The 12,043-nt window shown below is 41.5% G+C and overlaps 1 protein-coding gene across 1 annotated transcript in view; it reads right to left on the reverse strand.

The window, feature by feature from the left end:
* Positions 1 to 8,048: 8,048 nt before the first annotated feature.
* The window catches only part of LOC140480105 (calcium-activated chloride channel regulator 1-like), a 28,408-nt gene continuing 24,413 nt past the window's right edge, over positions 8,049 to 12,043 (reverse strand). The window contains exons 11-14 of the mRNA XM_072574749.1: positions 11,697 to 11,967; positions 11,401 to 11,568; positions 9,945 to 10,181; positions 8,049 to 8,643 (exon numbers count right to left, since the gene is read on the reverse strand). Coding sequence (XP_072430850.1) covers positions 8,213 to 8,643; positions 9,945 to 10,181; positions 11,401 to 11,568; positions 11,697 to 11,967 — 1,107 coding nt within the window. The 3' untranslated portion in view covers positions 8,049 to 8,212. The remainder of the gene's footprint in view (positions 8,644 to 9,944; positions 10,182 to 11,400; positions 11,569 to 11,696; positions 11,968 to 12,043) is intronic.

Here is a 12,043-nt window from a genome sequence, read left to right on the forward strand (position 1 = left end):
AACCAGAGCACCCTTTAGTCCCAGACCTACGAACTTACTGCAATTTATATTGATCTGCATCAAAGCACTTTTGGTCAACTGTGCATTTATTACTCATATCTGATCCTGTATAATAAGGAAATCACCTTCAGCAGTTCTTCAACAGCTTAATAAACTACATATCTGTAGATGAGTGATATCAGAGGTGTGGACGGGATCTTATAGTTTGTGACAATCATAGGAATCAATCAGAAACTTCCGTTGATGCATGCAATAACTCTCAGAGGCTTGGAACTCCTCCAACGTTGACTTTTGTTTTACTGTAAATACAAAGGGAAAAATTCTTTAACTTGCCTAACTGGAATATTCCGGTTACTGGAGGGCACAAGTTGATTTAGAGGCCCACACTAACTTGCAAAGTACATAATAGGCCGTTCATCATCTCTGAACCTTCTCTTGAACAATGTTTGACTCAAAGCACCTGGATGTACTGCAGATAAGTAAGGGTTTAGATCAGAGTGGTGCTGGAAAAGCACAGCAGGTCAGGCAGCATCTGAGGAGCAGGAAAATCGACGTTTCGGGCAAAAGCCCTTCGTCAGGAACATTCCTGATGAAGGGCCTTTGCCCGAAACGTCAATTTTCCTGCTCCTTGGATGCTGCCTGACCTGCTGTGTTTTTCCAGAACAACTCTGATCTAATCTCTGGTTTCCAGCATCTGCAGTCCTCACTTTTGCCTTGCAGATAAGTAATACATGTTTTCCTCCACACCTTTCCCAATTATTGATCAGGAAATATGAAGTCCCATAAGTAATAATTTGTAAGGAATAATATAAAAAGCAATGACTTCCAGAACAAGCTTGGAAAATGCGTTCGCACTTACAATTGCAATGAATACCAATTGGCTTCTACAAAAAGCAGCTAAAGTAATTTAGGTCCCTGGAAAAAGTTAAAGAAATTATTTTCCTCTGCATTGAGTGAGGCAACATATTAAAACACATTGAACAAAACCAAATTTCTTCTTTTTCTTTGAACTATAAACTGGGAAATGGAAGTTGCATGCTACTGTGTTGGTAAAATACCGAGAGAGTTCTTACAACCCAAAGATCAACTGGGGTTCTGTGGTACACACTTCAATTAAACAAGATTTAGTTACGTTTGCATGTAGTGAGGTGGATACTTTAGGAGACACAGCAGCACCAAGAATCTCTGAATATAACGTAGCCACAGCATAGAAGGTTTAAGCTCCAGACAGAATAGTGCATGCAGTTCTTGTTGCCACACAAGCGGAAGGATGTGACTGTACTGGAGAGGCTATTCACCCTATCTATATCCCTCATGATTTTATAAACCTTTATAAGGTTATCACTCAGCCTCAGACTCTCCAGGGAAAACAGCCCCAGTCTATTAAGCCTCTCCCTATAGCTCAAACCCTCCAACCCTGGCCACATCCTTGTAAATCTTTTTTAAACACAAGTTTAACAACATCTTTCCGACAGCAGGAAGACCAGAATTGTACGCCATATTCCAAAAGCGGGCTAACCAATGTCTGTACTTCCACAACATGGCCTCCCAATTCCGATACTCAATGCTATCCCCACAGCCCAGGAAGGAATGTCTTTCACATTAACCCCCCAGTAGTGAAGTCCAGTGATGTAGCCTGCTGTGACAAGTACAATGAGAAAGCTGCGGAAGCGTTCTGCATGACACCACTTACTTTGCTCTGCTTCAACAACTTCAACTGCTGTACCCTTCCTGCTTATTTTCAGCTGGAGATGAGCACTGTTTGTATCCAATTGAACAACCTGATCTAGAAGGTGGGGAAATGAAAACATAGATCAGTTAAAATCACACTGAAATGAGGGGTGACCCTACCTTGACCAGAACCCTCAAAATTTGGAATACCTGAAGCAGATCCCCTCTCAATTCTCTTTTCCAAGTGAAACAGCTCTTTCAGAAGGATGGCTTGGGAAGTTGTTACCAAGGGGTTGCAAATAGAGCTGAACTCTAGAATCAACAGGGGCCACCCCAAATTGGATATCCTAATATCCAATTATTAAAATTAAATAGCTGGAAGTGTTTGGCCTAATGTCACTGTCCAAGGGACAATTAATATCTGGTCTGTAACAACCACAAGCACCTTGCGTTTTGCCTAAGCCCATGGTTCTGGCTGTTGGAAGGTGTTCACTTTGACATGTACGAACCAATTTTTTCTCAGATTCCATAGTGCCATACTCAGCTGACGTCAAAGTTGGTTTCTCTATGCTTTTGCCCTGCTACTCAGGTCTGATGCCAATGCTTGGATCAAATTCTGTAGCCAGGATATGATTCGGTTAGATCGCTTATAGTGTGGAAACAGGCCCTTCGGCCCAACAAGTCCACAATGACCCTCCGAAGAGCAACCCAGCCAGACCCATTCCCCTCCATTTACACCTTCACCTGACACTACAGGCAATTTAGCATGGCCAATTCACCTAACCTGCACATCTTTGTGACTGTGGGAGGAAACCGGAGCACCCAGAGGAAACCCACACAGAGGAGAATGTGCAAACTCCACACAGACAGTTACCTGAGGTCTCTGGTGCTGTGAGGCAGCAGTGCTAACCACTGTGCCATCTTGCCACCCACATATTCACGAAACCTAATTTGAGCATCTTAGTTACGAATGAGTAGGTGTCACTTGACTACTGTCAAGTCCATTCATCATCTTACTAACATTGAAACAACTGCTTGAATAATGTTAATGCAATAGTTAAGCAAGTGGAGTTTGGCAAACTAGATATTACAGAGGTCAGGAAGATGAGAACTGGAAAGTACAGGTAGCAATCTTTTTTACATAAATAAGGCTTACATAAATGACTAAAAGTTACATAAACATATATGCAGGAACCAAGGGACCCAAGGACTAACTTTTTCACAGAGAGGGTGCTGTGTGTATGGAATGAAGTATCAGAGGTGGTGGTGGAGGCTGGTACAAATACAACATTTAAAAGGCATCTGGATGGGTACATGAATAGGAAGGGTTTAGAAGGATATGGCCATATGCTGGCAAATGGGATGAGATTAATTTAGCGCATCTGGTTGACATGGACGAATTGGCCTGAAAGGTCTGTTTCCATGCTGTGCACTGCTGTGACTCTATGAGCCAAATGAAGCATTTAAAGTTCTAATATAGTACAAGTTAATTTGTTTTAATTACACTAAAGTGACTTTATCCATGCTATTGTCTGACCAAAATGGAACATGACACATGAAGGTCATCGGTAGACACTTGCCAGTTTTATCAGCGCTGTTTTTTTCTTTAAGGTGGTAATCTTCTAGGTCTGGTGTGGATGGTGAGGTAAAAAAAATCTGTTAATCACATAGGGCAAAACTACCTCTAATCTGAAAAATATATACTTTTGCAATTTGGATACTGTAGCGTGTTCAGTTTCACTGATCCGATTACATTTTGCATTAATGCATGCAATACTGACTTATGTGAAAATAATTCACCCAAAGATGTTAAAATTCTCTGAGTATTTATGCTCTTTGTAAAACATGCCTCTACGTTTTGTAAGTCATTTCTCACATCCTGGAGATCCTTTAAATCAAGGTCCTGTTCTTTAACCTTAGTGCTATGAAAGCATTAACAATAAAAAATGCACTGTATTTTCTTTTAAATAGACCAGAAAAGGTTGTGAATCGAAATGACAGGTTTCCAAGTTTTAAAAGGAAATCTTCAATTTTTGTTCAAACACACACACCAAAGGCCAGTCCCTACCAACGAATCTTAGGGAAACATGGTCTAGACAGGAATAAAAAGCTACTTTGTCAGCATGCAACAAATGTTTCCATCTATCAGAAACGCTGCAGGCTACGTTGTTGCTGCTTAATTCTTGTTGGAGTTATATAGAGCCTTTGGTTGTTAGAACACCGTTATGTTATTATGTGGCCTTCTATATTGAACCCAACATATCACAGGTGAAAAGATTTTTTGTTTTGTTCATTGATGGGATGAAGACATCCCTGGCTTGGCAGCATTTACTGCCCATCCTGCAGTTAAGAGTCAACCACATTGCTGTGGGTCTGTAGTCACATGTAGGCCAGACCAGGTAAGAACACAGAACATAGAACAGTACAGCGCAATACAGGCCCTTCGGCCCACAATGTTGTGCCGAGCATTTATCTAAGATCAACGTAACCTACACACACCTCAATTTACTGCTGTCCGAGTGCTTGTCCATCAGTCACTTAAATGTCCCTAATGTCTCTGCCTCTACTATCACTGCCGGCAGTGCATCCCACTCACCCACCACTCTCTGCGTAAAGATGCTCCTTGGATGCTGCCTGACTTCTTGTGCTTTTCCAGCACCACACGCTCGACTCTGCGTAATGAACCTACCTCTGACATCTCCCCGATACCTTCCTCCAATCACCTCAAAATTATAACTCCTCAAGACAGCTATTTCTGCCCTGGGGGAACAATCTCTGGTTATCTACTCTAACTATGCCTCTCATTACCTTAGATGACAGTTTATTTTCCTCAGGGACATTACTGAACCAGATGGAATTTTCCCCTGATATTCAATAATGGATTCAGGGTCATCACAAGATTCTCAATTTCAGGTTTTTTTTAATTGAACTCAAACTCCACCATCTGCTGTGGTGGGATTCAAACCCAGGTCCCCAGAATGTTCATTGGGTGTCTGGATTAACAATCCAGTCATAATACCACTTGGCCATCACCTCTCCTTGAGTTAAATCGTGCTTTGGGATGACCTGTAATGCTGGAAAATGCAAATCAAATGCAAATCTTTCTTGGAATAGGATAGAAATTGTCCTTTACTTCCTCGTTAGATTACTCTGAGAGAGCATGCTAGTAGTGCAAATTTCGAAATTTGATTTTATCAGGCATCAAAGTCAAGAGATTACAAATAAAGCTGCCTGATCTGAGGTGCAATGTTCAGTAATTATTTAAGGGTCACTGCATGTGGCAACTCTAAAAATCACATGATCGTGTTCTCATGGTGTGCTCTGCATTTGTTGCCATCCCCATCCCTAACTGCCCACCATTTCAGAGGATGGTTAAGAATCAACCACATTGCTGTGGGGCTGGAGTCACACATAGAGCAGACTGGGTATGAATGCCAGAGATCCTTTGTTAAAAGGACATCTGTGAACCAGACGGATTTAAAAATGGTCGATGATAATTGACATGCCGACTATTACTGAGATTAGTTTTATTTCCAGATTTACTAACAGAATTTAAATTACATCAATTGCTACAGCAAAAAACAATGACAGCAGGAGCGATGGCCCGGTGGTATTATTGCTGGACTGTTAATCCAGATACCAAGGTTATATATTCTGGGGTTTAAATCAAGGTTCAAATCCTGCCATGACAGATGGTGGCATTTGAATTCAATAAACATTTGAAATTCAGAGTCTAATCGCAACCATGAATCCATTATTTATTGTCAGGAAAACCTATATGGTTCACTCGGAAGGAAACGGCCATCCCCTGATTGGGCCTACATATGACCCAGGGCGCAATTATCAAAGCAGAGAATCCCTGCAGTGTGGAAGCAGGCCATTCAACCAATTGAGTCCACACTGACTTTCCAAAGAGCATCTCACCCGCATACCCCATCCCTGTAACCCTACTAATCTAACTAGCCTGCACATCCATGGACAGTACAGGCAATTTAGCATGGCCAATCTACCTAACCTGCACATATTTGTACTGTGGGAGGAATCTGGGCAATAAATGCTTGCCTAAACAGCGATGCCCACATCCCATGAATGGATATTTTTTAAAAACTTCCCCAGAATCAGAGCTGCCAAGATTGTAGGAGATGTGTGTGTGTCTGTGTTTGTGTATATAATCAGCTCCAATAGTAATCATTGCCCTGTAAGATGAAAACATGAAATGCACTCAACCATTTAGTTATCTGGCTGCCCAGCCCCCTCCCATTAGTGGGAGTTTTTAAAAAAGCCTTTAAAGGAGTTCTAGGTAGGATAGGATTTGGATTATGTTTGGGACCCCCCACCCAAGAGAAAAGATTGTCTATTTAACCTAACCATGCCCCTCATGATTTTGTAAACCTCTATGATGTCATCCCTCAGCCTTCAACACTTCAGGGGAATCAGCCCGAGCCTATTCAGCCTCTCCCTATAGCTCAAACCATCCAACCTTGGTAAAATCCACATAAATCTTTTTGGAACCCTTTTAAGTTTCACAACATCTTTCCAATAGGAAGAAGACCAGAATTGCACACAGTATTCCAAAAGTGGCCTAACCAACATGACCTCCCAACTCCGATATGCAATGCTCTGACCAATAAAGGAAAGCATACCAAGTGTTACTGTTTTAGAGGGGTTTAAAGGGTGCAATCCATCATCATAAAAGTCAAGGCTATGAGCTGAGTGCTGGAAAGTGGGACTAGTATGGGGTGGCATGGTAGCTCAGTGGGTAGCACTGCTGCCTCACAGCACCAGGGAACGAAGTTTGATTACAGCCTTAGGCAACTTGTCTATGTGGAGTCGGCACATTCACCCTATATGTGCATGGGTTTCCTCTGGTTGATCTAGTTTCCTCCCACAGTCCAAAGATGTGTAGGTTAGGTGGATTGACCATGCTCAATTGCCCATAGTGTCCAGGGGTGTGCAGTCTGTGTGGATTAGCCATGAGGATAAAACAGGGATAGGATGGGCCTGGGTGGAAGGCTCTTCGGGGATCCGTGTGGATTCAATGGGCTGAATGGTCTGCATCCAGACTGTAGGGATTCTACAGATTTAGTCTCACTTTGGTGGCACAAACCCGATGGACTGAAGGGCCTTTTTTCTCCTGTATGATTCTGTGAAAAGCAATGATAAGTAAATTGCAGCTGCACCTTCATTACAAATAAATAACATCAATGGGATACGTGAAAGAAATAATTCAGCAAAAATATTGAAAAGCAAGATTTAAAGTATTCATTGTCTACTTGTAGAAAGTGAGGACTGCAGATGCTGGAGATCAGAGCTGAAAAATGTGTTGCTGGAAAAGCGCAGCAGGTCAGGCAGCATCCAAGGAGCAGGAGAATCCTGAAGAAGGGTTTATGCCTTCCAGCAACACATTTTTCATTGTCTACTTGTAGTACAGCAATGAAAGTATATCAACAAGTGCACAAGATTGCAGGGTTTAATCTACCCTCTATATAATGACCCAACTTATCTGGTCATTATTTTAATTGTTAACCATGGAATGTTGCTCTGTGCAAATTGGGTGTTGTGCTCACTACAGTATAAAGAATGATGATGCTTCAAAATGATTCTTTAGCTCCAAAATCCTTTGGGACATTCTGTGATCATGACAATAACTATTTAAAGAAAAGTCTTCTTTTTTTTTGTTGTGTTTTTTGGATGAGATCTGCCTTGTCACCTCAGATACTGCATCTCTCAATGATCAGAAGCAATTAGGAATTTCTTTTTCTTTTTATTAGATTAGATTCCCTACAGTGTGGAAACAGGCCCTGGAATAGTTTGGAGGAGGGGGTAATACATAATGTGAATCCAAATCATTTCAGGAATAAAGCTGATGAAGGGCTTTTGTCCAAAACGTTGATTTCGCTGCTCGTTGGATGCTGCCTGAACTGCTGTGCTCTTCCAGCACCACTAATCCAGTATTTGGTTTCCAGCATCTGCAGTTATTGTTTTTACCTGGTTGGACCGAAGGGTCTATCTCTGTGCTGTACGACTCTATCTCTCAATGACAGAAATGTATGTCTTCCTGATGAAAGTGTTCCTGTAGGACCAAGATTTAGATTGGGTCTCAGAAAGAGGAGCTTCCAGATTTAAATTGTTGCCTTCCATCGGCTGATGTCCCTGCTGGCCCCAAAATGGATTCATATTGATGCTGGTGGCAAATTTTCTTTGGTCAAATGGAAACAATATGAGGTTCCAACCACAAGCAAGAAAATGAAACATCAGTGCAAATGATAAAGAATCTGCTCAAATCTCAGATTGCACAGCAAAACTTTATTAGATTCTGTCAGTCCTTTTACAGGAAGACACTTTACTTTTAAATTTAATTATACAGGTTGGATTTAAACACAATCTCAGCTTAACATCAGGAGGAATGCTCAATATTCACGTAAAGTTCAACTTTTTTGGCTACAAATTTTGAACATGAATTAAGTTGCACCATTATAAATTGAATGTTGTTGAATTTTGATGACGTTGCTGACTATCTCTGGCTTTAGCTGTACGTTTCCTAACTGGGTGATACTCTGCCCTGACGTTTCTTAGTCACAACACATACAGTGATGGAAATTATCAAGGAAACAACGATGACAACAATACCAACAATAACAAGAATTTCTGAAATGTTAATGACTACACTATTATGAGGTTGTGTTGGTTCGAAGGTTTGGTCTGGCTGTGATGTGGGAGGTGGACTCGCCAAAATTAAAGCAGCTTGCGCTATATTCGATAGGGCCGAAGACTGGTTTCCTTTATCAAATGCCCGAATTGCAAAGTAGATTACTGTCCCATTTTCCAACTCAATGTTCTCAGATACTGTGAACGATTCCTCTGAGTTAGCCACCTTTGGCTTCAGGTCTGTGGTGTTTACACTTTGAGCATTTGGAAAATCATCCCTCAGCTGTGCGAAGCTTTTGCTGAGCTTTATTTCGTAAAAGGAAGCTACAAGAAAAGAAAAGAAAAGTGAATGTGTTATTCAGGCTCTTGATGTTATCCTCTTACGCACTGCCAGGTTTGCTGAATACTTAAGTGAGGCAACTGGTAATAAGGAGCTAAACTGAGAGGTTTAAAAATACAGGAACAAGAGAAGACCATTCAGCCAAACAATTCTTTATATCTCATTCAGACTCTCCCTTATTGAAGCAAAGATTTTATTTCATTAAGGTAGGTCAGAGAAAGTTCACCAAGATGATCCCTGATGTCGAGGAATTGGCTGATGAGCAAAAGTTGAATAGTTCATTGAAACATTTAGGATACTTAAGCGGCCTGGCAGGGTAAGTGTTGGTCAAATGTTTCCCCTCACGCGAGAGTCTAGAAACCAGAGGTTATTGTCTCAGAATAAACGCACGCCAATTTAAGACTGAGACAAAGAGGAATTTTGTTTTCTCTGAGGGTTGGGTGTCTTTGGATCTCCTTGCCACAGAGTGCTCCAGGGTCGGAGTTCTGGTGTCTGTTTAAGGTTTGATCAGGAAGGGAATCCAGGGTTATGGGAAAATTGCAGGAAAGTGGAGGTGAGGAATGTCGGATCAGCCATAATTCTATTTAATGGTGGAGCAGGTTTCAGCAGCTGAATGGCCTGCTGCCTTTCCTAGTTCTTCATCGTCTTATTATGGTCTCCCATTGAAATGTACATTCAATATTTGAATTCTACCCATCCCCATTATAATTCGATTGCCTTGAGTATTCCTTCGCAATATCTAATTGTACAGTTGGGTGGCCTAGGGGAGTAACAAAAAGACACCCATGAAATCGCAAGTCAATGTCATGGCCTCGAATTTTACTCAGTGGGGAATTGGTAAACTGGGTAGGAATGGATTATAGGCTGAGCTACAAGCTTATGCTGGTCACCAGAATGTTCCCTGAAAGTGTGGACATTGGAAGGAGCTTGGTTGGGATGCCTGACCGTCACACACATGACAGTGCTCATTGTCAAGACTTGACCATTTTTGACAGTCACAAGGGTAAGGATGCAAGAGCACCCTGCTCATAGAGTCATACAGATTTACAGCATGGAAACAGACCCTTCGGTCCAGCTCATCCATACCAACCAGATATCCCAAATTAATCTAGTTCCATTTGCCAGCATTTGAAGTGACTTTCACTTGAGCTGCTTAAAGTCAATACAACTTTGTGGTCTGATCAAGTGATTGATGCTGTAATGGAGGCAACGAGACTTAAAATGGGCTGAGAACTCAGCAACGGACTTGCTCCCAACATATGGATTGAAATATCATTTAAATTACCTGTTCCTTGATCTAAGTCATTGCCTGGAGCTGTCCATTTCAGTTGTATTGCGTCTCCGACAATTGCTGCCCGAAGATCATTAATTTTACTTGGGGGAAACATGTCAGGTGGAGTTCCGGCAGGAACCTGACGAACAACACAAGCTCCCGCTGTTTTCACTCTATTGAAGCTTCCCAAATGTATCTGAGAATCGTTACGGTCCACTGGAGGCTTTGGTGGGTTGGGGTGAATTTGACCTGCAAGAAAAGTGAAGAAAGACACATTTCAGAAAGGGGAAAAATATTTGGAAGTTGATTTTTAACATTTATCCTTCAGATGCGATTGTCACCACAAGGCCACTACTTGTTGCCCATTCCTAATTGCCCCAGAGAAAGGGATGGCCAGCTGCCTTATAGAACTGCCCAATCCATGTAATGTAGTTACACCCACAGAACTGTTAAAGAGGGGGTTGGTATCAATGTCAATGGGCCTTTGATGTGAACACTGACAATTTCAGTGTCATTACCAGAGCAAAATCTCAGCCAATCAGTCTGTCTGCAAGTTTAGAATAATCTCCTGCAGCAGATTCTTATCCTTGAAGGGTCAGATCAAATGAATCCAAGGATCATCCCCAGCTCAACTTATCTTGTGGAAATAAGTGTATTAGATGCAAAGAATTTATTTGCTTTTCTGTGGTTTCAGGATGTGATTAAATAATACATTTGTTGCACATTACTAACTTTCATTGTTTTGTAACTCAAGTGGTTTACCAGATTACTTCACAGGGCATTGGCTACTTGCATGATGGCATTCATGAAACAATTGATTTTTGTTTAAAGTAAGAGTTCACTCGTGGCTATTTTTACCATATTACTCAAAAATGACAAATTAATGAGATGGTTTACCTTTTTATCCTGACAGTATTTTATAAAAGTACTTGGATGAGGACATGAAGTATCATCGCATTCAGGCTAGGATTTTGTGTGGGCAAATATTAGTAGGAGTATATTGTTGAGGTTCAAGTTTTTTTTATTCATTCATTCACAGGATGTGGGTTTCATTGCCTGGGTCAGTATTTTTTGCCCATCCCTACATGCTTTTGAGAAGGTGGTACTGATCCGCCATTTCACACAATCAGACATCGCCATTCTTCCCATCAAGTCTGAACCAACAAAAACTACTCGAAATCTACACGTGTCCACTTTCCACCACTTGGTCCATAATCTTGAGGTGCTCAGCTGAGTAATTTAGGTTGTGAGGTTTCCTGCCTGAACCACCAACTCTGGCAGTGCATTCCACACCTCCACCACCCTCTGGAGTTATCGGGTATCTCGGAGGTTGTCCAAGATAGCATTGAAATTGTCATTGGGTTTGGGATTGATGACATTTCCAATTACAAATGGGACGTTTAGGGGCTGACTCAACCAATATCATAATTCAATAACAAGTAGGTATCTTTGTCCATCAGTACCTTACCGTTTTGTACATATCCTGGGATGTACATGGCATGGCTTTGCTTCCTGGTTGTTAACCTGACTATTCCATCTTTTCCTTGTACAGATACTTTAATGGTGTATTTCCCATCACCAAGAAATTCAGTAAAATACCGAGAATAAACTCCATCATTTCTAACAGCATCAGCACCTAAAGATAAGAAGACAACTCAATTGTGAAGAGCTGAATCCAGTGTTAACTAATGATAATATTTTACTTTGGTCACAATGAAATATAACCATTTGCTAATTGGCTTCTATAGCGATGGATGTATTTACCTCCTCCGTTGTCCAACAGCTCAAGATTCACAGGCTGACCTTTAGCCCTCTCCACTGTGGCTGTCACTTTGGCTCCAACAACAGGCAGGAAGCCTTGGCTGACCTCTGCAAAAATGACCAGTGGGTTTGGAAAAGAAGTTGTGTCTTGATTGAGGTGCGCGTTGACTGTGACAGGCGGAATGTTCTCATCTGGTGCCCGTGATGTTACTGTGATCGTTACAACCTGAGGCTTTCCAGCTCCATTTTGTATGCTGTACATCCAGGCTCCTGACTGATGTAAAAACACCCCATTATATTAAAAGGAAGGAGATCAAAGTTAAAGCAAAGAGAAAATTTAAACACACAGT

This window comes from Chiloscyllium punctatum, chromosome 7, assembly GCF_047496795.1.
Source record: "Chiloscyllium punctatum isolate Juve2018m chromosome 7, sChiPun1.3, whole genome shotgun sequence".
NCBI lineage: Eukaryota > Metazoa > Chordata > Chondrichthyes > Orectolobiformes > Hemiscylliidae > Chiloscyllium > Chiloscyllium punctatum.